Below are 25,487 nucleotides of genomic sequence, written 5' to 3' on the forward strand. Positions count from 1 at the left end.
AAGGCCAGAGTTGGTAACGGTCTGTAGTAGTATACATTGCTGAACTATAATTACATTTCCAATGTTTCATTTGGAGAAACTGTAAAGGATTCTTTGATTAATCTAATGAAAGAGTGCCAAAATAATCACAGAGCAATAATATAAGAACTTATTAATAAACTGAAATTGGGAGGTCTGATATTTTTTCAGAAAATAATTGTTTGTATAAGTGCGTATTGTTACCTTGTTGCTGATGTAGACAGTTCCAACAGGCTTAAGAAAAGTCAAGGGTACTTAAAAATGAAACTGGTAATGTCTTGATTCAATTGTTTTTTTTAATTTTGGTTTATACAAAAATGCTGCTGACATGTATATAGAAGACTAACAACAAGTAGGCTATCAAAATGTATCAATACAATATAATGTACAATGGCACACTTTATCATTCATTATATATGTATATCATTAGAATGCATTCATGTCAGATTAAAAAATTAGGAAAAATTTGTTCCTGTAAAAATGTGCTCAAATACCATTTTGGTGCACATTTTACCAAGTTGTTCTGTCATATAGGCAAATCACAAGAAGGACTTAATGTCTTGGAAAACAGAACCACCAAATGATTATATAGAGTACTGTGCAAAAGTCTTGAGCCATATCTAATTCCTTTTTGTTTCCAAGAGTTTATTGTAATTTTTAAAGTGTCTTTGTTTTTATTTGATCACTCATTTAAAGTCCAGTCCTTGTACCTTGTACCATGCAGCACTGACCCATGGCTTATTCAAGCATAATAAAAAGCACCTATTCCAGTACTGTCTATGCACAGATAGCTCGGCAAAGAAACAGTTTTAAGTTAAAAACGGTTCAAACTTGACATATTTCAGCATGGTGTTCAGCGTGTCCTTAAAAATAGGAGGACTTAAATAAGTCAAAGACCATAGATGGTATCTGAGAGAGAAATCTGTTTTTCCAGTTTATCCATCGACCAGTCACTGAAGCATCATCAGAAATGGTCTTAAGAGAAAAATGGCTGTCGAGGAGTGTTCAAGTAAGGGAAAGATAAAAGGCTGGGGCGTGGCCAATTACACAAGAACTGGACTGAAAATTAAAAGCAACAGGTCTTAACAGCCACAGCCATTGTAAGACATGGTTGAAACTGACTTGGTTTGGAGCTGCATTGGAACCAGTGGTTTTGGGAATCATCTGAATGGCCACAGCTTCATTTTTCAGCATGACAATATTCTATCCATGAATGCAGTAAAAGCATGCATGGATAGAAAAACACAAACGCTCAGTCATAGATCAGAATCTGGACGTCAGCATTATTGAAGCAGTCTGGGGATCATCTTGACAGAGAACAAAGCAAAAAGTAGCCAACATACAAAGTACAGCATTGGAATGTCCTTCAAGAAGCCTGGAGATCTACTTCTGAAGGCTACTTAAAAAAAATGACAAGAAAGCTTGTCTAACAGAATTCAGTCTGTGTTGAAGACTACAGCTGGTCATACCAAATATTGACTTTTAAGCTCATTACAAATGTACAAACCCTTATTTTGTCTTAGATTTTTTTTTAATAAATGTTGATCTTGTAATGTTTGTTGCTGCACCTATTTCCTGTTTTCATAGCAAAATATGGAGGAAAAAAAGAAATGAGGTACAGACTTTTGCACTACTGTAAATCCATACCTAATCTACTCAGCATTGGGGGAGTATCGTCCACACCTATATCCTGTCAAGTGAGCATCACAGTTGATTCTGTAGGTAAAATAGAGAACCCCTTTGCGCAGCTGACAGCTTAAGGAATGAATTCCTCGCTCTGGAAACACAATACACCTCCCTGCAATATCATTGTAAAGCACGTCCCTATCCCAGACTTCAAACCTCAACTCCTGACCCAGCTCCACCGAGCCAAAGTCATAGGTGGCATTCCATATCGGGTCATTGTCATCCATCACCGTGTCAGTCTCTTCATATATGCCATTGTAGAAGATCTTCACATAGGCATCTGTTTTTGTGAAGGTGTCTGCCCTCAGGCCTGCAGCTCTGTGAATCTCCAGTTGGAGAGTTCCTCTACCAGCCCTTAAAGGGCAGCAGTTATGGTCCAGGTTGGGAGTCGGTGAGCAGTTCTTGAAACCAAGTTGGTCTTCCTTCAGCTGGTTCTCTTTTATGTACTCTGAGACAGTCCTTATCAGATTAGCGCTGATTTGTGAATCCTCCACCAAGTGATGCAGAGGGAAGATGGCATAAGAAACCACATCGGGGTTTTCATGAAGGCTGTTCATCCAGCTGTGGTAGGCTTCAGATGGGTCCTGCTGATAGAGGATGTCAGGGAAGTACCTCTCTCCTCCAGTAACCTCAATCTTATGGGTCATGAAGCCTTGGTAAAAGCCCATGCTCATGTTGCCTTTAAAGAGGCTGTCACACCTGTTGGAGAAAGATACATTGGCCGGGAGGAAACCCAATGCCATACGGAGTTCAACATTCAGGCAGTTTTTGATCTCTGCCTCTGAAAAGCCCTTCAGGGTGGCCAGGCAGGTCCTGAAGGCAGTGATTCGCCTCACCTTACCACCGAGCTGGACCTAACACAAAACAGTAATAGAATGCATTATAACATCACCATTATTTTGCACCAGAAATGCTTTCCACAGCCTACATATTGCAGCATTAAACCCCTGTGTATCCAACAAGTTTCACTGACCTGGTGTATATAGTGTGTTCCATAAGTGTCTATTAGACGTCTGTATAGGGCTCTGTTCTGGCTTGTGTTTAAACTCTGTGGGAGTCTCTTGAGATGTTTTGTGAACTCTGCACTCAGCGGTGGATGATCAGCCAGCCTGTAGCTGCAAAAACAAAAGGCATGTGGAGTTCAATCATGAAACAACAGCAATTGAACCTTGCTTTTCTGTAAGAGGGACGATAAGCAGCTCAGTCCACTGAGTCCAACAATTCCAAAAGTAAACATTTCTCTCACATTGTAATCAAGGTCATCCTTTCAATTGTAACACATACAACTGAAAGGATGAGCCTGTGTTGCTTTACCTGTAATAGGTGCAACTGATTTCATGAATGGCAAAAGTGGCTTTGTCCACACTGTGCTGCGAACGTGCAAACTTTGCCAAATCTGAGCGGCTTCCTCCCAGAACTGCCTTTCCAATGTTGTCAAGGCTCAAACCCAAATCCCAGTTGTTGTTAACCAGCGAGTTGGAGCTGCGCAGCAGGGAGTCCACAGAGTGGTGAAGTGCACTGGAAAGCTGCTTAGAGCAGCGGCTGAAGGGACGCCAGTCAAGCACTGAAGCTGGGAGTCTCTGAATCTGTGGAGCAGATGAAAGGCAGGAAGTGGAGCGGGATGCAGGTGGTGGAGGAAAATATAGGAAGTTGAGGGGGAGGAAAAATGCAGGAAAGTACAGAAAAAAACAGGGTGAAGGAATGAACTTGAGGCTGATAAAGAGTGTGAAGGTTAAGTAGTAGGTTTCATGTTTTCACCTCTCCTTTTTGGAATCGGTTCGGACACAGTGTACAGGTGTGGTTGTCAGCTAGGTGGGCTTTGACATTGATGACATATGCTCCTGTCCGACGCATCCGCACCACGTCAAAGCCTTCTCCAGCCAGATTGTGGCCTGGTACAAAAGGAGCTTTCTCACACTGGGACCCTGTGCCACTCCGACAGGCCTGGACACTGCAGTCTTCCAGCATAATTGGCAAAGCCAACATAAACAGGAAAATGTGTCTCTGCTGGTATCCTCCTGCACACATGGTTACCTAAAGGTACAGTGAGGGATAAAAAAGGGAGTCAGTGGATATTAATGGTTACTGTGTATAAGCACATTTTTGTAACTGAGTTATTTTCCTTTGAAATAAAGAAAATGTCATTTTTTTTATTGATGTAAATGCAGATGAGCTTCTAATCCTCTTAAATATATAAGCTGTAATCAGGCCACAGATATTTTGTTAAAGCTGAGAATGTGCACATTGGTGGCATACATTCTTACCTTGTCCTAGCTTTCTTTGTCCTCTACGTTTCGTTGTTGTCCAGTATTTTTTCCACAGCCAAAATAAATCTCTTGATTTTAAGTCCCCCTCCTTATTTGCACCGTTGATTGCACAGCTCGCTGTGAACAATGGAACCTCAAGCTGACGTCTCGATCCTGCTGGAAATAAAATCACGGTTGGACGAGCCTTAGCGTTGCTGAGAGGTTGTGCTGGAAGCCTGCTGCGTGCACACTTTGGTCTATCATCTGCCTTTTAAAAAAAACATGGAGGGAGTTGCCTGGCTATGCTGCTCTCTCCCTCTCTGTCTCTCTCCCTCTCTACCCCAAGGCCTTCCCAATTTCCTCAGCATGAGCGGGTTTGTTTTTATTCTCAAGACCCAGTTCTGTAAATCCCTCACAGCCCTGTATGTCTGTGCACGTGCATGTGCATTTGTGGGGGAGGGAAATTTTGTGTAGTCACGAGAGAAAAGATGAACAGTGGTCTGAGCAGTCTTTACGGGAAATGGGCGTGTATTTATGTATGTTTGTACATGTGAGTGTACAGTGCACGGGTGTATGTCTGCTGGACTGAATCTGTGCTTTCGTTCACATAATGTCTGAGCTGGCCTGTCTGTGTGCTGATAACCTTACCAAAACCATGAGCTCAGCTTTGCCACTGTCTATTTCTGGATGTGGGTGGCGTGTTTGTGGTTTTTTCTCAGTGAGGACAAAGGAGAGAAACATGTCTTTATGCAAAAGGTTTCATTCAGTGTAAGAGGTATTCAGTTCATATTTGAATAAAGAATATTTTGTGTGGTGCCACAGATTTATGCAAGTTTTCCTAGTGTAAGTTCCCTTCACTGTTAAAATTTTGTTCTTTACACTATACAAACTATAAAGCAGGTATACTATAAAGTTCCAGTTAAATATGCTTTGTATCAGGTCAAAGATCTAGCACAAATTCATTTGTTGTATCATGAAAAAAATTCATACACACCCTGATCTAGGTAAGTCTTTTGTGAGGGCTGTTTCTTTGCTGACCATGACAAAGTATAAAGTAAAACTGAATTAAATGTTTTATTTGAGGCAAATGTACAAGCAAGATCTGACCTTGATCTCTCTAATAATCCTGTGTTTGTTTTAATGTCGGCCTTCACTGATTACCCCGTCCCAGATTCACATGAACTCTGGCCCACAAGCACTTGAATTGTGATGGACACTGCTGTGTATATAAGATTTTTATCTTTCATGTTGTTTTAGTGAAGCACTGAGGTCCGTGGGAGCACTGCACTTTCAAGTTCCTGTGTATGAGCTGTACATATGTTTTGACAATAAAGCTGACTTTGACTTTGACTAATGTTAATGACTGATTAAAAATGGTTTGGAGTGGGAGTTGTGAACCTTGTTTGCCTTCTAAAGGGAGTCTACATGGTTAGAGAAATACCATTAATCAATACAATGATAAAATAAAGACTGATCCATATAATGTCTGCTATGCTCTAGTGCACTTTCAGAGTCACACCAGTTTTTATAGTAGGCCTTAGAGACAGAAAGTATCAACATTAAAAAAAAAAACATGTGATACTTTAGATTTGTACTCCAAAAGATTGATTTTGTTCATCTGGACGTAACGTTTTCAGTGGGACAAACATTTTGTCACTAATTCAGCTGAGACTCGAGAATTCATGAATCTCAGCTGACTGCAGGTTTCCCCAACCTTGAAAAAAAGTGCATTTGCACAATGAAACTAGCACCCGAATGAACAATGGGCTGTGAGGTGAGTTCCTTGATCATTAATGTGCAAATTCTCATGACCATTGATCAACAACTACTGATCAAAGTGGTGCTAGTTTCAGTCATTGTGCAATGTACTGTTTATAAGGTAGTCAGCTGAGGGTGAAGAAGTCACTTGGATGAGTGATGAAACATTTCTCCCACTGAAAACACTACGTCCAGATGAACAGAATAAACTATATGGGAACCAGGTATTTGTCCAATTAGGCTTGTTAAACTCTAGTTTCTGTTTGCTTGTGTCCACTTTTGGCTCCTTCTCCCGCACTCAACCACAGGGTACTATATAATACAGCTGTAGCATAATATTTGCCTATGAAAATCATTAGGACCTGTCAAAACATGTCCAGTTGCAAGTAAATCAAACCTCCATTGAGTTAATGAGAAAGACACATCTGCTAGTTCTTCTTGCTGGAGGACAGCAAGAAGAATTTAGACACTCTCAAAGCTCATGTTCCCTCTGCTAAAATTGAAACAGCATCCTCCAAAAGAAGTTGCCCGGTTTTGTGCCAAGGTAGGTATCCCCAACAGAAAAATTTCCCCTGCATCAGGAGCACGCAGCAGCTGTCTAAATCATGGACAAATAGTATCTCACATTCTTGGTTTTTAGTTCACAAACACTTCTTAAAATAACTTATTACTCCAGACATTTTTGAGGTTTTAGCTCTTAATACAGTAAAGTTAGGATACAAATAATTATCAGGCAATTATTTGTATCCTGTGTGGTGCCACAGATTTATGTCTACAGTAGTTTTTGACAATTACTGTAGACAAGGCTTAGAGTTAGACCAGTCTAGTTCTTACTTAAGTCGACTTTAAAAAACCATCTCATAGATCTTAGTAACTGGTCCATGATGCAAACAGCATCTAAATACAAAAATAATGATATACTTTGTATTTAGACATTGTGAAATTACAAATAAAGTGTTCTTCGTTTATGAATTATACACGGTTTATTGCAAGCAGTGTGAAAATTATACACAAAGTTCTTTTATTGGAGTAAAAATTGAATTAATATAAAACATGGCATGTGCATATTGACCTCAAGGGGGAGCCGTTGGGCTTAATGTTAACTTTGAAAATCTCTTCACCTTCTTTTTTAAAAAAAGAGTCAAAACATTTTTCCAGAGCTATAGTATAACAGTATAAAGTTCTCGAGTACAAAACACAAAAAAACAAACTGAAAAGGCTGATCCAAAATAAAAGCTCTTAACATTTTTCAGTGCTGTAAGAAGCATAACAACCAATAGAGTCACATTACTATAATCTTTGTATCTAGTTGATCAAGGTATTACGTTCTTATTACATCTTGTTGTGTATCCATTTCAGCCTCTTCAGGTATTTTCTCATAACCTCTCATAGTTCTAAACCCTGACATCCTCCTCCTTCTTTTCACCAAGAAAACTGCCACTATGGCCACCAGCAGTATCATACCGATCACCCCAAAAGCTACACCTGCCTTTTCGCCACTAGACATCTGATTCAGTTTAGGATGAAGATTTTGAATAAATTCCTTGATTTCTTCTGGTTTGGCAAGTTTCCACGTCTTGGTCTGGCCCACTCTCACCCAGCTGTTTTCTCCTTCAGTCATCACCATCACTGTGTTGGTGGCTTGCATGCTGATAAGTGGAGGTTTGGTGAACGGAGGCAGATCGATGGGATTCAGCTCCCCACCTGTGAACAGTCCAGACTGAACACAGTAGAGGATTTCACAGCCATCACTGATTGCAGCAAGGTGCTGACTAAACTTGGGAGGGCACCTGCGTTGACTCCTTGCCAGTGGGTTGGTTGACTGACAGCTGAAGAGACCTCCGAATGGTACTGAGAATCTGGTACCTGCCTCATAGTCTTTACTCATACAGATCACCTCACCATCTGAGAGGAACTTTAGCGGAATAAAGTTTGGAGGACAGCTTTTGCTTTTCGTGAGGGGGTTTGGGAGATTGGGGTTGTAAATACCTCCAAACAGATACCCTGAATTTTCTGGAGCCCTTCCATTTACGGAGCACCAGTAGGTGTTGATGCGAGCAGAGCGAACATAGGTGTTGTCCCGACACCAATGATCATAACAAGTTGACATGTGAAAAAACCCACAATCATAGCTACGTGTATAACATTCATTCTTTGTTTCAGTGACATGTCTCACCTCTGATCTGAGTAAAGTTGGTGAGTAAGGTGGACGACAGGAGAAGTCACCTGTATCTGGGTTTTTCTGGGCCAGGGCATCACAAAGGGGATCTGCATCTGAGCTGAGTTTTACACACTCTTGGTAGACACCACCAAAACTAAGATTTGTAGCGGGACCCTCACAGGAATTATCATCCATGTTAGCCTGGAAGTTGAAGTTCTTGGAGTTGACATCAACACACCCAGGGCGAGTATTGATCTTGTAGTAGCGCTCTACAGCCTGACGGACTTTAAGAGCAACTTTTCCAATCGGTGTGGCAGATCAGTGAGAGTGTTGGTGTTTATGAAATAGTGCAGAGGAAATCCTGAGCGATCGATGGCAACGAGGTTGTTTCTGGTACTTTCCTGCCACTTCTGTAGAGTTATGCCAGGATAGAAAGTTGTGCCTCCGTGGCTTTGAATGAGGGAGTACTGAATATTGGATTGATATGTTTGAAGTGATGAGCTCTGTTGGGCACTTTGACTGCTAATGTCAAACTTTAGTTTATCAAAGAAGTTTAATCCAGCCTGTGCTTTCACAGAGGAGCTTTGTGACTGGCTGTCTGACACATATGAGGAACGGAGATAGTCCTCCTGCACCAAAGCAGCCCCAGCATCCACAGTAGTGATGACATGAGTCCCATAGTCCAGCACCATCATCTCTGAGAGATAGTCTGCATTTTTCGTCTGGTTGTTTTCAATCGCTTCAGCGATGTCTCTGACTTGCTGAACAAATCGTGTGTCCAGAGTGAAGTCTGGATAAGCCTTAACTGTGTAGAGGAAGTTACGAACCTTTGAAAGAGAGGATTACAATATTATTATTTCTAACTGCAGTATTTTTTTATCATTAATATATAATTAATTTTCCATATGCCATATGTTTTTGAATAAATCTTGAATGTCATAATTAATTTCTTCCTAACACAAAAAATATTTTTAGCATTCATTGGTTTAAAGAGACTAATAAAGAAAAAATATGTAATGCCATTTATCATATTTTAGCAACTAAATTTTAAAGACAGAGTACTTCTTACGCAAAAAAATGTTTAAAAGTGCTTTAATGAAGAAGTACCCCAACTTATGAAGCGCCTTGAGGCGACTTTTGTTGTGATTTGGCGCTATATAAATAAAATTGAATTGAATTGAATTAAACTGTGGCACTTGTGTTTTATTTTACACTAAAACATCTGAAGATAAACTTACCTGCACTCTGGCTGTGGTTGAAGAGTCTCTGACCTGATGGGTTTTCATTCTCTTGTTCTCACTAGAAAATTTGCCATTCAGCAGCTTGAGGAAGGACATGTCTGCATTAATGCTTTCAGAGGTTGAGCTTTTCTGCTCAAGCCAGGACCTGATGATCTCTGAGCTGGTCTCCACACCTGTCTCTTTGTGAGGGATAACAAAAACTTCATCTGGGGTAAGGTAGAGCCCATCCTCAGTAGTCTGGCACTGGAAGTAGCTGAGGTTCATAACTCGACCCATGTCCATGTTCCGGAGGTTGTCCCATCCTCCACCTGGCAGCACCTCCAGTGCTGTGATGGAGAGGTTGGTAGAAGCACGGCATTGTCTGAGCCAGTTTGTTGGACGGCTCACAGGTACTGAAGAGCAGAAATGAAAGAAAAAGATCACCAGGGGTGCTGCTGCAGCTTTCATGATGACTGTCAACTTGAGCACCAGCACCACTGCATATATACAGCTTTAGCCAAGTCCCTCCTACTCTTATCATATACTTGCCTTACTGTATCATATTACAGACATCTTTTTCAACTAATATCTGTAGGTTGAAGTTTTGTGTTCATTCCCATTTCTGCAATAGTTTTTTTTTTTTTACCCCAGAAACCATTCTTGTACACCTGAAACTTTTGCATATTCCTGCACAGTTTTATGTTATATAATTTTTTGATTATTATTGTTTTTATGCTTTGACTGTTTCTCAATCAAAGCATATTCAAAGTGTATAGTGTTCTAAAATTAACTCCAGAGAACCTGCCCGTACAGTAAGACAGTCTTTATCTTAAAAATATTAACAGACAGACACCTTAAGGTAGAGTCTTTGTCGTCCTCATGTAAAAGAGCAGATGAAAACAATCTTTTAACATCTGAACAGTCACATGAGTGTGCGTCACTGAAAAGTTCCAGGGAATTTTTGAGACTCCAACAGTCAAGCCTAGGATTGTATGGCAAAACCTCCTTTCAAGAACCTTCTGTGGCTGGGGTGGGTGAGGGGAACGGGTTGAGCAGAAAAACACAAAGAAAGTTGGTGAACAAAACCAGAACAAAAACACTGGCTGCTGAAGAGTGAAAATACTCTATAATAATACTCTTTTTCTCTAAAAGTAACTCATGGCGGGTTCACGCCCTCGGTCCATGCCTTCCCGGATCATGCACACCTGGGCCTCATCAGACCAGCTGGTATATTAGAAGGAGGAGATCAGCTGTTCAATGCTGGATTGTTGTGAAGACTCTAGTCCAGGGGTGCCCAATCCCGGTCCTCGAGAGCTACCGTCCTGCAGCTTTTAGATGCATCCTTGTTCCCACACACCTGAATCAAATGAATGGCTTGTTATCAGGCCTTTGCCAAACATGATGGCATGCTGAAGAGATCAAACCATTTGTTTCAGCTGTGTTGGAGTAGGGATGCATCTAAAAGCTGCAGGATAGTAGCTCTCGAGGACTGGGATTGGGCACCCCTGCTCTAGTCAGTACACGTCAAGCCCAAGTTTCGCATGCTTCCGTCTCAGAAAGTTAACGTGTGTCTCTGTGTTCTAGATTCCCCGGACCTGTCCCCATGTTTCCCCGTGTGGAGTGTGGAAGGAGTGACTGGTCACTAGCGGAGAGAGAGAGGATGGAGTGAGCGCGTGTGTGATTCCCTTGTTTTCCCTGGAGCCCTGGAACCCTGCCTCTCACATCTTGTATATAGCCCTATCCTCGCACTGTCTGTTAATACACTTGGTGAAGATCTTGTAAATAAACCATCTCTGTTAAAACACAACTCCGGAGTCCTGCGAGTGGATCCTCAGAGCAACCCGTGACAGTGATATCAACAGCAATATCAACTTTTCTGGTACCAACAAGTCAAATCAAGGGTTAAACTAGGCAGAACCATCCCAAATGGTGTGCTGGTGCCTTTAGTTAACCGGAGGTGAGAAGTAACAGCAGTTACGTAGAATTTTCAGGTATCTTAATTTATTTAATCATTTATTTTTCTGGCAGTCTTTTTGCTTTAGGCCTACTGCTTACATTTTCAGACACATATCTGTACTTTCTACTTTTTTATACTTTTGTAACACCGTTATTATTTTACTTTGATATAAAAAGAGGATTTTAAAGAGGCAGACTTTCACAGAAGTAAAGATGGGCAAAGGTTCACAAGTTGAGATTTTTGTCTCAATGCATGGTCAATCATCCAGGTAAGAAAATCCCAGAAATGTAATTGTGCTCACCCCCAAATAAACAGAATAACTGAATAAACTTTCTCTGAGTTGAACCTTTCACCAACTGAGAACATATACAGGAGTGTTGAGCAGCTGGAATCCCCCACAAACATAGGACAACAGTTCTCTACCAAAAATCCAGCAACTGGCCTCCTCAGTTCCCAGACATTTAAAAGTTAAAAGATACTACCCAGTAGTAAATATGGCCCTGTTCCAGCTTTTTTGTGACATATTGCTGGAATCAAAGATTCAAATGTACCACCATTGCTACAGTGGCACCAATGGTGGTACATTTTCTCATTTTAAACATTTGATGTTTTTTATGCTCCACTGTTAAGAAAATATGGGTTTATGACAATTGAAAATCACTGCATTATGTTTTTATTTACATTTTGTTAGAGTTAAGTCTTTTAAAATTGTAATTTGTGCAAAAATATATAACCATTGCTTGCAAAATGTTTCTTGCAGCTTCTGTTGCATGCATAAGATGAAAGAAGCTGTCTCTTCGCTGTAATTTTCTGTTGCACATTTAGAAACCACAAGTTCCTGTTTTTATAAGTTACAAGACTGTTCACTTTTGCTTTCTTCATGGCTTGTACACATGTTAGTTTGTGAAAGGGCACACTCTGTATGGGGGCGACTGGAGAGGTTGATTAAAGTCATGCCTTGTATGGTATGTCGAGGGGCCACACAAACACACACCCTCGCATACACACACACACACAGACACTCTCGCTCAGATATGCTTCTCTGTCACGTGGATAACTGAACTGTATGTAACCACCAAATGTGAGACGAGCCTTTCTGTTCTTTTTTGTCAGCAGTGGTTTTTTCTCCTTTGTTATTGTTGATTTACAAACACTGGTCTTAACTGAGGCAAATGAGGCCTGCAGTTCTTTAGATGTTATCTGGGTTCTTTTGTGACCTCCTGGATGAGTCATTGATGTGCTCTCGAAACATTCTTGGAAGGCTAGTCACTCCTGGGAAGGATCATCACTGTTCCAAGTTTTCTCCATTTGTGGATAATGATATAACACATCTATGCCTGTTTCCATTCCATTTCTATCTTCCACTTTTTGACCTCCCACAAGGGTGAGAGTGAACTGCTTGACATGAAGAAGAACTTTGATCTCTGGCCTAGAGTCATCATCAGGTCATGTATTAGCATTGAAGCCAGGTTCTACTGTTTGAAACCACAGCTCCTGTCTGCTGCAAGATTGTTATGCCTTAGTTTCTTTATTTAGTAGCAAAATCCAGTGTTTAGCTTATTCATTTATGGAAACTACGGACAATTCTTCTTATCACAGCTGCCCCCCTGATTTCCTGTTTGCCATTTAACACACCAACCCCCTTCCTTACTCCACCTTTCCCTTTTGTTTTGTTATTCTTTTTACTGCCGGCTGCTGGTTGTGCTGAATCCCACGAGACATGCCTCAGAAACTTGACGTTTTAAAGAATTAGATGTGTTCCACAAACTCAGTAACTCAATTAATACTCGTAGTGTTTACATTTCTCCCGTGTTTTGATGTTCCCCTGTTTCACTTTGTGGTATACTAGCTGTGTAGTTCTTGTTTTTGGTATTGCACGACTGTCAGTATCATTAGTCTTCTATTCACTGTCATGGTGGTGACATAATGGGCTGTATATTTTCACATAGGGACAGGTAGTTTATTTTCCCTCAATAAATAAAAGTATAATTTAAAAAAAACAGCATTTTATATTTATTCAATTTTTCTTTAATTTAATAAATGAATTTTAATAGTAAAATGTGTTTAATGATCTGAAACATAAGTGTGACAAGTGCAATAAATAAGGAAGAGGAAATAAGAAAACACATTTTCAGAGTGCTGTACATACTCAAATATAGTGGATATGAAGACAGATTACAATCCTGTAAAACAGGAGAGATAACAAGCTGAGGGAACATGCTGCTGTTCGCCAGAATGGCAAGTTTAAGACGGCTATGCGAACAACTGAGTTCCAAGGCACTCTGCTGCCCTCTACTGCCAAAGTGACACACATTCACTTGCAACACTGTTTATTTACTGGTATAATGAGGTTCACAATGTGAAGCATACAAGATTACCTGGACAGGTTGCCAATCTGTTGCAGGGCTAACACAGAATGGCAGACAACCACTTACACTCACATTGGCCAGTTTAAAATCACCTCCACTCCAATCAAACTCCACTGAGAAAGGCCAGATGATGGATTAGACATTAGGACCTTCTTGCTGTGAGACAACAGTGCTAATCATCGAGCTACCTTGGTCCCCCAGTCATCCAGCCTTCACATGTGAATGACATTTGATTAATTTGTGCACTAAAGGATATGTCCTGGTCAAAAATGACTCCAGGCTGTTTCACAGTGCTACTGCAGGTCATCCTGATTGAACATCAAGTCTGACATTTTTAGTGAAATGCAATATCCAAGTATTTTTGTTCTTTTACATGCATGGATATGGTTTAACCAATATGTGTCATCGGGTGATTAAAAGCTCTGATGACCCTTTGTCAGTGAGCTGAGGGAGTCAACAGGCAGCTTGTTGGGTTTACTTTGACATTATAAGACTTTTTTAAGTTCCACGTCCACACTACTTGCCAGAACACTCATGCATCACCTAATGGAAGGCTAAATGAATCCCCATCATTGGCAACAGGGTGTGGAGATGTTCTATAGGTGGAGTGTGAATGCTATACAAACCATCTGGGACTCTCCACCATTTGACCCTAGAACTGAAGAAGCTTCTCAGATGAGAGGTGAAACGTCTTCAAGCAACTTAAAGAAGTCCAGACGCTTTTCTTTCCAAGCTCCTTAGACTATGATGACCTGGATAACTGAGAACCTTCACAGACATATTGCCGTTATGCGGTTATCCTAATTGGGCGTTTATAAAGTCAGCAAAGAGTAATTAGTAATTAGATATGTTACTAATCTCCCTGTGCAATACAGCAGCTGGACCTTTAGCTAGCAACACACTGTGCAAACTGCATACAAGCAGTTTGTTTCTTTACTGATGTTTGTTGAGCTGATGGCTAGCAAGATACTGAAGTACCGCAATTTATGGACACCTGCAGTTGTTCCGGTGTTCAACAAAAAATAAATAAATAAAAGGAAAAAGGACAAACATCCCCACTTAAACCCCTGACTATAGCACTCAGTTTTGCCTCTTTCATCTATTTTTATGCAACATCCTCTGGTGATTAATACAGGAACAGGATTGAGTTTCATGTGTTACTTTTAGGAAAATTAGTTTGATGTTTAAAGGCCCACAGTGACGAAATAATAACGCAAATGTGTCAAACCAAAAGTAACGAGCCTGTTTTGAAAACACAAGAAGTAGAAATTACAGATATTTGTTTAAAGAATGTAGAGAGTAAAATTAAAAAGTTAACGTAAAGTAAACAAATAAACTATAGATACCTGATAATTGTACTTAAGTAAAGTATGTATTTGTAAATTGTTACTTCCCGCTCTCTGGTTATGTGTGTTTTATTTAACGTAGTTCTAAACAAAGTTTCATGCAACCTCTCAATATTTGTACAAAATTATTTATAATCAACATGGAATTCTGCAGCTGGGCCTGAAGAGGGCAGTATTGGTTCAATGTGGAGTTTGGAAATCTCTGATTTCTGTTTTAAAAGCACCACTTAGTACTTTCAAAGATGGTGTGACAAAGCTATCTGTCCACATATACAGTACCCAAAAATAAGACGGCATGGTTGACAAACCATTGTTGGCAAAGATGCATAAGACAGTCTCTTGTCAGCCTCACACATGTAGAGCTTGGAAGTAGAAGTTAAGATCAAGATAGAAACAGTACAAACCAAAGATAGCCACTTCCTCCTCCATCAAACACATCCTGCATCAAGACTGATGATGATGTGATCTCCATAGCACAATCTTCTCTGTGCCGCTATCGACTTACAGAGAAAGTCTTGAATTTGGCGCAGATTGTATTTTATTGTAATTGTACCGGTAAGTGTTTTTAAAAACTCTGCCATAAGGGGTGTCATGTAAAAGAAATACAAACTTTCATAGCCGCTTTCATTCTGGGCCTCTACAGGGCTAGAAGCATACAATGCATAATATTAGTAATGTGCACAATAAAAACAGTTTTCACTTTAATCAGCTTAAGATACATAACAGAAAAGGTGTGCAAGAAACTACACAAAACAGAAAACTCTTTTTCTTTGCTTGTTTATTAGAATATATTGTGGAAAAAATGAAAACCCTTCTCAGATTATCTATTATACATGTTTTCTTGAAAGTATTTGCAAACAAAATCATGCATACAGTGCTTAGATATTTACAAAAAAATTTTTACAGCATGATCTTATGCATCTTGGGCCTTAGTATAAAATCACCCCTGCTTTCCCTTTTTGATGGCTCCATCTGGTGATTTCAGAGGCAGACTGCTACAAAGTCATTTCTCCCTGCATATATGTTAATAGTCTACAGGTTAAAGTACAAAATGTGGAGCATAATAAACTAAAGTAATGCAAAGACTGATTCAAAATAGAAGCTCTTAAATGTAAATATTTTCCAGTGCTGTAAGAAGCATGAATGTGGAGACAATCAAAAGAGAAGTTCAAAGCTAAACCTGCCACACCGGTTTCATTTCTCTATGTGAGTGATTAAGCTTCTAAGCTGTGTTCTGCTCAGGAGCCTCATCTTCCTGTGACTCCCTCTCAACTTCTTCACGTATTTCCTCATAACCTCTACTTCTAAGCCCTGACATCCTCCTCCGCTTGAATAGGACCACTCCCACTATGGCCACCATCAGCATCACACCCATCACACCAAAAGCTACACCTGCCTTTTCTCCATTAGACATTTGACTGAGTTCAGGGTTAAGGCCTTGAACAATTTCCTGGATTTCTTCTGGTTTGGCAAGTTTCCACATTTTGGTCTGGCCCACTCTCACCCAGCTGCTTTCTCCTTCAGTCATCACCATCACTGTGTTGGTGGCTTGCACGCTGATAAGTGGAGGTTTGGTGAATGGAGGCAGACGAATTGGTTTGAGCTCTCCACCTGTGAACAGTCCAGACTGAACACAGTAGAGGATTTCACAGCCATCACTGATTGCAGCAAGGTGCTGACTAAACTTGGGAGGGCACCTGCGTTGATTCCTTGCCAGTGGGTTTGTTGACTGACAGCTGAAGAGACCCCCGAATGGTACTGAGAATCTGGTACCTGCCTCATAGTCTTTACTCATACAGATCACCTCACCATCTGAGAAAAAATTTACTGGAATGAAATTTGGGGGGCAGCTTTTGCTTTTCGTGAGGGGGTTCAGGAGCGAGGGGCTGTATATGCCTCCAAACAGATACCCTGAGTTTTCTGGAGCCTGTCCATTTATAGAGCACCAGTAGGTGTTGATGCGAGCAGAACGAACATAGTTGTTGTCTTGACAACGTGTTTTGTGACAAGTGAAAAAACCCCAACAGGAATGACTTTCCCTATGACATTCATACTTAGAGTAACTCTGAAGTCTCACCTCTGATCTGAGTAAAGTTGGTGAGTAAGGTGGACGACAGGAGAAGTCACCTGTATCTGGGTTTTTCTGGGCCAGGGCATTACATAATGGATCTGCATCTGAGCTGATTTTAACACACTCTTGGTAGACACCACCAAAACTGAGGTTTGTAGCGGGACCCTCACAGGAATTATCATCCATGTTAGCCTGGAAGTTGAAGTTCTTGGAGTTGACATCAACACATCCGGGACGAGTATTGATCTTGTAGTAGCGCTCTACAGCCTGACTGACTTTAAGAGCAACTTTTCCAATCGTAGGGTGTGGCAGATCAGTGAGAGTGTTGGTGTTTATGAAATAGTTCAGAGGAAATCCTGAGCGATCGATGGCAACGAGGTTGTTTCTGGTACTTTCCTGCCACTTCTGCAGAGTGATACCAGGATAAAAGGTTGTGCCTCCATTGCTTTGAATGAGAGAGTATGTAATGTTGGATTGATATGTATGAAGTGATGAGCTCTGTTGGGCACTTTGACTGCTAATGTCAAACTTTAGCTTATCAAAGAAGTTTAATCCAGCCTGTGCTTTCACAGAGGAGCTTTGTGACTGGCTGTCTGACACATAAGAGGAACGGAGATAGTCCTCCTGCACCAAAGCAGCCCCAGCATCCACAGTAGTGATGACATGAGTCCCATAGTCCAGCACCATCTTCTCCGAGAGATAGTCTGCATTTTTCGTCTGGTTGTTTTCAATTGCATCAGCGATGTCTCTGACTTGCTGAACAAATCGTGTGTCCAGAGTGAAGTCTGGATAAGCCTTAACTGTGTAGAGGAAGTTACGAACCTTTGAAAGAGAGGATTATAAGATTAATTATTGTTGTACATCACTGTGTATCTCAATCTCTTCTTTATTTTCTGTAATTAAAATTACTTTTAACATATGTGCTGAGACTACAGTTAAAAAAGCTTTTTTTTTGGCTAACTAATATTTTTACAGTGATTTTAAAACTGCATTATATAGGATCTTAAAGGAATAAAATGCTAAAGCTAAATTTCTAAGGATGTTCTACAACACTGTGCTGGCGTCTGCTATTTTTATGCTGTGGTCTGCTGGCGTGGTGGAATGGCAGAGAGGGACATGGGGAAACATAACAAACTGGTAGCAGCTGTCAGAATCTATAACACAGTTTAACATGGTTATCTTACTCATTACCGGTTTAATTGACATATCACTTGTTTTTAATTGCTGTTAGTCATTTGCATCTTGTTTGTACATATTCATGGTATTCATAACCCCCTCCCCCCCTCCAACACACACACACACACACACTTTTGTACATGTCTCTGTACACTTTTATGCATATCTCAGTGGCTTATGTATATAGGACTACTTTGTGTCTATATTCCTCTTGCTATAAGAGTTGTATAGCACCCAAATTTCTCATTCGTGGGATAATAAAGGTTTATTCTATTCTATTCTATTCTAAATATAATGTCTTAGCATACTGTACAAATACTGTATGATTAATAAATGGTAAATTGCTTAATATAAAAAAAGTCTCAACATCAGTACTGTGCATTTTCCTTTACCTTGTTATTGTTATTTATTCAAAACATCTGAAAACTTACCTGCACTCTGGCTGTGGTTGATGAGTCTCTGACCTGATGGGTTTTCATTCTAGTGTTCTCAACAGAAAATTTACCATTGAGCACCGTGAGGAAGGATATGTCTGCATTAATGGAGTGAGATGTTGAGCTTTTCTGCTCAAGCCAGGAACTGATGATCTCTGAGCTGGTCTCCACACCTGTCTGTTTTTGAGGGATGACAAACACTTCATCTGGAATGAGGTAGAGCCCATCCTCAGTGGTCTGGCACTGGGAGTAGCTGAGGTTCATGACTCGACCCATGTCCATGTTCCGGAGGTTGTCCCAGCCTCCACCTGGCAGCACCTCCAGTGCTGTGATGGAGAGGTTGGTAGAAGCACGGCATTGTCTGAGCCAGTTTGTTGGACGGCTCACAGGTACTGAAGAGCAGACATGAAGGAAAGAGAGAGCCAGGAGGGCCACTGCAGCTTTCATGATGACTGTGTCAAAAGTGAGTGCTGACACCACTGACTATAAACCCTAAGCCCCTCCTACTTTTGGGCAGTTTATCATATGACAAAGAGGAACATCTTTTTCCACAACTTTAGCTTATTAGCTTATTCCCTCACAGAAAAATGTCTTATCAGTAAAATGTAGCCACAGTAAAGGCACCACATCTTTTATTTCTTTTATGTTACTGCACATAAACCTGCAGTGATTTATCTAATGTTTCAGGTCATTTAAAGCTGTTATTTCATCAGTCAGTGGCAAAGTGTGCTGAAATGAATTCAAAATTGAATGAATTCATAGGAAAGTGCAGTTAGTTGGGTAAATGAGAGCTCCTAGGAGGAAAAAAATATTTATTAAACTTGCAAAAATGCACAATAATCTGGCAAAAGAAAATAATATTTAAGTAAGAGAAGTAAAATCAAAAACCTCTGCACCAGAAACGGGTAGACTGGTTAAGTCTTCCTCATATTAAAAGGAACTGAAAGTTGATCTGAAAACATGTTGTGTCTGTTTTCACACGTATTTGCAAGTAAGTCACATGAGTACACGTCATTGGGGTTTTCCTGAAAATTTCTCAGTTTCTACCCAGAAGTTGATAATAAGCTTTCTGCATGTTTCCTCTTACATGCATGGTGATGTCTACCTCATTTCCAATAGTTTATTTATGATGTGACTTCTTTTGGTTATGTGAAAAAAAGGGGCAGGGGGGTAGGCACTCTCCACACATTCAGCTCTTGTTTCCTGTCTGCTGTATGGAAAAAGCCTTAATTGTGACCTCAGTTTTGACAAGATCCCCAACACCACTGTCTGAAATGCAACACCCCACTGTTCTACCTCTTTCCTTACCTCCTCCACACATGCAATATCAACTAAAAAAGGTCAAGTTTGGGTTCATCACTTCATAAAACCCGTTGTCCCTGATTTTCCACTCCATTTCTTGTGTAATTTGGCATACATCTGGCTTTTTTTTCCTGTTTCCCTTCCTTAAGAATGGCTTGACAGCCGCCCTTTTGATGAGATCATTTTAACTTTTGACTCAAGGCCCAGATGCAGTTTTCAGGTCCCGTGCGAGGTCTTTTAGAGTCTTTCCTGTTTCTTAAGGACAGGACTTTTAGATACAGTTCATCTGCTGTTGATGTTTTTTTTAGGCCTGCAACTTCTTCTTTTGTCCTGTGATTGTGCATTTCCCTCTTTTATTTATTTATTTTTTAAATTGCACCACATGCCCGGTTTTGCTTATGCAAAATCATTTTGTTTGTGCACAAATACTATTTTATATCTCCAAAGTGTTGTCTTTGACATAAAAATCTACTTAGAGTCAACTAAAGAAATGTGAACATATGATGTGTTTTTGCAACAGGCTTGTACCGTGCACAGGTACATGTTGTGAACTGAATTTCTTTTAGCTTCTTTTAATAATGCTATCAGAGATGCGAGGGCTGCCTATTTCTAACAAATGGTTACAAAGAGCAGAGGTAATCATAAGGTGTTATTCAACCATTAGTCACCATTGTTACTCCTGCTCTACCTGCAGCCCCTATTTCCTCTAATGAAGATTGTGAAAATTTTCTGTCTTTTCTGCTTGCAAAAATTAATAATGTAAGAATGATTTTTTTTTTTTTACAATCAGTACCTGTTTTGTCTGTCTCTACCCCATCTCGGACCATCATCTTGGATACTTTCTCTCCTGTTTCACTACCTGCGCTGGTAAAACTAGTGAATTCAGTGAAAGCATCCTCTTGTTGTTGTTGTACCTGTATCATTATTCAAAAATGTCTTCCAGTCTGTTGGTCCATGTGTGCTCACTTTAATCAACTTTTCACTGGCATCTGGTATAGTTCTGGTTTATTTTAAAAATGCTGCTATTCTCCCACTTTTAAAAAAATCCCAGTCAGACCCTTCTCTTTGGGGCAGTTACAGGCCAATCTCTAAATTACTGTTAATTTCTAAGCTTCTAGAAGAGGTTGTGGCTAAGCAACTTATAGAGGCTCTGGACAAAGATAGCTTTTCTTGATACGTTTCAGTCCGGCTTTCGTAGAGTTCACTCCACGCAAACAGCCCTTCTTAGGGTCTCTAGCAACATTTTGATGAGTAATGATGCAGGAAAATGCTCTGTTCTGCTTATGTTGAACCTCACGTTGGCGTTTGACACAGTTGACCACCATATCCTGCTTGAAAGGCCAAAACTTTGGGTTGGTGTATGTGGAACTGCCTTAGAGTGGTTCTCCTCATATTTACATCACCAATGTTTTTCTATGGGGTTTCTGCTTTTAGGTCATCCTCTACCTCCCTTACTTATGGTGTCCCTCAAGGTTCGGTCTTGGGGCCTTTATTGTTTTTAATATATCTTCTCCCCCTCCAGCATATAATGGGCTCCTTCAAGGACATCTCTTATCACTGTTACACTGATGACATTCAGTTTTAAGCCCCAAGATTTATCCAAGTTCCAGCTTCTGAATGACTGCCTAGATTATATCAAAACCTAGCTTTTGGTTCATTTTTGCCTGTAAGTCATAAGGTAAGTCATAAGTCATGAAAGGTAAAACAGGCTGTTTTACCTTTCATGACTTATCTTTTTGCAGCATTTCGTGATTCTGTCTAGAAAGGTGCTATGTAAATAAAATGTTATTTATTTGTTGTTTATAAAATGTTATTCTCAGTTTCCTGTTTTACTTTGGTAATCCTTGTCCCATGTTTCTGGTTTCAGTGTTGCTTCCCCCTCTTTCATCGTCCCTGCATTGTCCCAGCTGTGTCTCCCTCCTGTCTCGCATTCCTTTATTACGCCAGTATGTATTTAAGCCCTGTGTTTTTCCCTGCCCTTTGTCGCGTCCTCTGCGTTAGCTGTGTGTTCATCCCTCATCCTATGTCGTCAGGTTATGACATGCCACACTACTTAATTACATACAGGTACACATGACTACCAGTATACTGTAAGGACCTGAAGAATGAGACTATTTCCAGTCACAGAAAAATTACTTCAAGCAGACTAGATTAAAATCTAGCCTTAATAAAAGGCAGTGTCAGAAAAACCACCATTAGAGATTATTAGGTTAAATGTTTAGGTAACAGCCATGATGCTGAATCTGTTGTGCAATTGGACTATCAGATAACACAGTGATTTGTGTTTTTTAATTGTCTAAGTTCAGTTTTAAAGGAAAGTTCCATGTGGACAACATGAGAAGCCACTTAGGAGAGTTGCAAGTAAACGAGGGACCTTTGCTTTCTTCTGTCAAATCTATTTTATTCATTTCAAAAGTAACTCACTACTTTCTTTTTTATTAGTATTTACAAACACAAAAACTGTTACCTGTTCAAATACAAGTGAGGAAGTATGCAGCAGAAAAGGGAACTAACATTTATTCTTAGTCTAAGCTAAGACTAGCACAATGTCAGTTTTATTATTAAACAGAAAACATGAAGTAAATGTATAGCCATGCTTTGTTTTCAAACATACGGTTCCGTAAAATCCAATTCATCATCATGTCTATTTGAGTGCAGACCTGATGATGATTTAGGTCATATTCATAAAGAAATGCAGACAATTGAAAACTGTTCATAAACTCAAATGCACCACTTTACATGGCCAATGATCTCCTGGTACTTCCTAAGCCCAACAATAAAGTTCTAATCTTTAGCAAACTACATATTTTAATGGAAAAAATAAACAAAAAGAAAACGATTTGTACGAATAAACTGCAGAATTTCAATTAATGCATCAATTCAAAACAGCAAAGGGAGAACAACTGATTGTTATTTGTTTCGGTTTATTTTGGGTTAATGTTTGGCACTGAATAAATCATTATGTTCACACTTTTCTCTCAGTTCCTCTCTCATGCTCTGCCACTGACAAACGGAGTAAAACTTCCAGAGTTACAGGAAATACATTACAGTAGCATGGGCACTGTCTCCATTTTAAACAATTTTAACATTTTTCATCTGTTATTTAATTTACAAGAAAAAAAAAAGCTCACTCAGTTTTATGACAATTTTTTGAGTGAGAGGGATGCCAGCTTGTATTTGTGCAATAGGGTTCTGTAAAATACTTAGTTGGTTACATTTTTCGTCAGTAATCTGCATGTTACAGTGAAATTAAACCACACACAGTCTATGCATCTGACCCCAGATAAACGTTGCCTACATTTCCAGTTAACAGTTGTTAATTAATCCCGCCAGCAGGTGGCAACACTAAACCACTCAGCTAATGAATCGCACAGTGGCGCGAGTCACTGCTGTTTGGATACCTACAGTCTTTCTTTGTTTTGCTTCTGTGAAGCACCTTCAAAACGCAATCAAGGTGTGATTTTAAATGTAGGCTTTAGTTTGAGAGGCCTTATATAAATCTACTGTTGATGGTTTTGTCATTTTAACTTACTTGTATCACGTGTCTTTAATTGGTCAAGCTGTGAGCTTGGTTTTTAGTCAGGAGTCTATTTATACTTAAACCTTTGTGAAACTGGGTGTAATTTCTGAGTAGTTAAATAATTATTTTTGAGGTACCCCCTGGTGTGAATGGTTTTGTAGATTATTTCGCATTAGTTTAAAACCTCATGAAGTCAGAATATAATAATTAACAACAATATCACCCCTTCATCCCTATCACGTTCTCATGCTAAGCTCAGAGTAACAGCTGTCCTCTGCTGTGTACATTCAGTCATAAACTGCGATGATGAGTGTGATAGAATAAGCCCCTTTTGGGAGATGAGCGGAAACCATGTTGTGATACGCCCATGAAGCCTCACTCTTCTTAGTATTGGTGAACTCTTATGGGTGTCACTTCCTGTCGATTTTCCTTTTTTCACATTTATATGAGTATCTAACCGGTTTCTTTATCTATTCTTTTTTTTTTTAAATCAATGTGGAATAATAGGAAAAGTGAAAACTTTGCATAAGTATCTCAACAATTTAATTTAATAACTCAAACTTCTGAGAAAAAACTTGACTACTAAGTAGGAATTTTGAGATAATAACCCGACGTTGTGACATATGGATAAGGATGGCCCAAAGTTTTGTGTTTGTTTGTTTGTTTGTTTGTTTGTTTGTTTGTTTGTTTGTTTGTTTTACTACTTACTATCTTCCATAAAATCGTTTGACACTGTGGGACTAAAAAAGATAATCTACCACTTCCCAAGAAACGGATTACATAGAGTTGAAAACTATATAACTCTGGGAAACTAGCTCCCTGTGCGTAATTGTGAGTAATTGCGCGTAATACGCACTCCTCCCAAACTTAGCCGTGAGTCAGGCAAATCAGCTGTTAAGGCGTCACGCACCAAAAAAAGTTAACCGCCGTTCAGAAAACATCGATTTTTTTCTTTTCCCGATATTGTTTGTTTTTCAATTAAATTTTATCAGGCTGGAGAATTTCTTTTTCAGATAAAAGCACACTGTACGCTCTGTAAATGAAAATAATTTTATTTCAAGCAAGTGCTATTCAGTTCATTAAAACATCATGACAGGAAGCAGGAAAGAAAGGCTTGTACAAACTGCGAGTTCATTTTTTCTACTTTAGAAAAAAAAACCTACTTAAAGCTTGACTTGAATGCAGCTCAGTCCGCATAGAGTCCACAAAGACCGGCATTTAGTGTTCAGTGGAAGAGCATTCACTTCTTGGCAGCAGACCTGGTCTTGGAGACTCTGCGTTTGGTCTTCTTTGGGCTCTTTGGCTTCTTGGGCTTCTTGGCCGCAGCGGGTCTCTTGGCTTTCTTCGGGCTCTTTGACTTTCTCCTTTTCTTGGGGGACTTCTTGGCTGCAGGAGTGGCTCCTGCTGCTGCTGTTTTCTTGACGCTGGCCCGCTTGACCTTTTTCGCCTTTGGCTTCTTCTTTCTCACCACCTTCCTCTTCCTAGGTGTGGGGGGCTTTTTGTTGAGCTTGAAAGAGCCCGAAGCCCCGCTGCCCTTGGTCTGGACCAGAGACTTTTTGGTCACCAAGCGCTTCACGGCGATGAGAATCCTGGCATTGTTTTTCACCACATCATATCCACCGGCCTTCAGAGCCTTCTTCAGGGCTACCAGAGACACACCGCCACGCTGTGTGGATGTGGACAGAGCCTTCAGTATCAAGTCTGACACAGTCAGGCCTGTTTTCTTCCTCGGAGACTTAGCTCTCTTTTTAGGAGATTTGGCCGGAGCTGGCGGAGTCAAAGCAATCGCAGCAGAAGACATTGTAACAGCTGTGATACCGAGATGAAGTCAGTGAGGGCCACAGACAGAATCAGTAGAGAGTGATATCTCTGCTTGCCCTCTTGGCTGGTTGAGGCTTTATAAAACCCCAATGAGAACCGTGTAGAGTCAGTCCCACTGCCACAGTGCGCCTCTTCTCCTCCTCCGCCACTTGATCAAATTTGTGTTTTCTTCAACTGGATAATTCTTTAAAATTCCAACGTTAATTGTCATACAACTATATAAAAGTCACTTCACAGCAATCAGGGAAATGTGAACTGTCTGTCTGTGTGTTTTTATTCAGCATGCGTTCAAATATATTAGCACCTGTTGAGCGATTAGAAGCTGACAAACGAAGAATGCAATGTGGGAATCGTGCTTTTAACATTTTGACTATGTTATATTTCCCAAATAAGTAAGAAAAA

At 40.1% G+C, this 25,487-nt stretch overlaps 3 protein-coding genes and 1 pseudogene across 5 annotated transcripts; all 4 read right to left on the bottom strand.

Moving 5' to 3' along the window:
- Nucleotides 1-51: 51 nt before the first annotated feature.
- Nucleotides 52-4,235, bottom strand: prf1.5 (perforin 1.5). Of its 2 annotated transcripts, XM_085425772.1 has the most exons (5): nucleotides 3,969-4,235; nucleotides 3,463-3,738; nucleotides 3,019-3,290; nucleotides 2,678-2,819; nucleotides 52-2,558 (listed from the first exon to the last, which is right to left on the bottom strand). In XM_085425772.1, exons 2-5 carry the CDS (start codon nucleotides 3,730-3,732, stop codon nucleotides 1,671-1,673), a joined length of 1,572 nt encoding a protein of 523 aa, XP_085281898.1. In that variant the 5' UTR covers nucleotides 3,733-3,738; nucleotides 3,969-4,235; the 3' UTR covers nucleotides 52-1,670. The 2 variants fall into 2 exon arrangements, with proteins under 2 accessions (XP_085281898.1, XP_085281900.1); XM_085425774.1 differs by lacking the exon at nucleotides 3,969-4,235 and having other exon boundaries at nucleotides 3,463-3,740.
- Nucleotides 4,236-6,695: 2,460 nt separating this feature from the next.
- On the bottom strand, nucleotides 6,696-9,557 carry LOC146657582 (macrophage-expressed gene 1 protein-like; annotated as a pseudogene). Its single transcript, XR_014914212.1, has 2 exons — nucleotides 9,108-9,557; nucleotides 6,696-8,696 (listed from the first exon to the last, which is right to left on the bottom strand). The product of XR_014914212.1 is annotated as a macrophage-expressed gene 1 protein-like (transcript).
- Nucleotides 9,558-15,535: 5,978 nt separating this feature from the next.
- LOC146657583 (macrophage-expressed gene 1 protein-like) lies at nucleotides 15,536-18,893 on the bottom strand. The gene is made up of 2 exons (XM_085425775.1): nucleotides 18,440-18,893; nucleotides 15,536-17,654 (listed from the first exon to the last, which is right to left on the bottom strand). Exons 1-2 carry the CDS (start codon nucleotides 18,887-18,889, stop codon nucleotides 15,984-15,986), a joined length of 2,121 nt encoding a protein of 706 aa, XP_085281901.1. The 5' UTR covers nucleotides 18,890-18,893; the 3' UTR covers nucleotides 15,536-15,983.
- Nucleotides 18,894-24,303: 5,410 nt separating this feature from the next.
- Nucleotides 24,304-25,141, bottom strand: LOC146657584 (histone H1.5). Its single transcript, XM_085426996.1, has one exon. The coding sequence runs from the start codon at nucleotides 25,063-25,065 to the stop codon at nucleotides 24,505-24,507; it is 561 nt and encodes a 186-aa protein (XP_085283122.1). The 5' UTR covers nucleotides 25,066-25,141; the 3' UTR covers nucleotides 24,304-24,504.
- Between the last annotated feature and the right edge of the window lie 346 nt (nucleotides 25,142-25,487).

This window comes from Rhamphochromis longiceps, linkage group LG12 (assembly GCF_057381845.1).
Source record: "Rhamphochromis longiceps isolate RC_006_pf linkage group LG12, R_longiceps_female_GT1.1, whole genome shotgun sequence".
NCBI classification, from domain to species: domain Eukaryota; kingdom Metazoa; phylum Chordata; class Actinopteri; order Cichliformes; family Cichlidae; genus Rhamphochromis; species Rhamphochromis longiceps.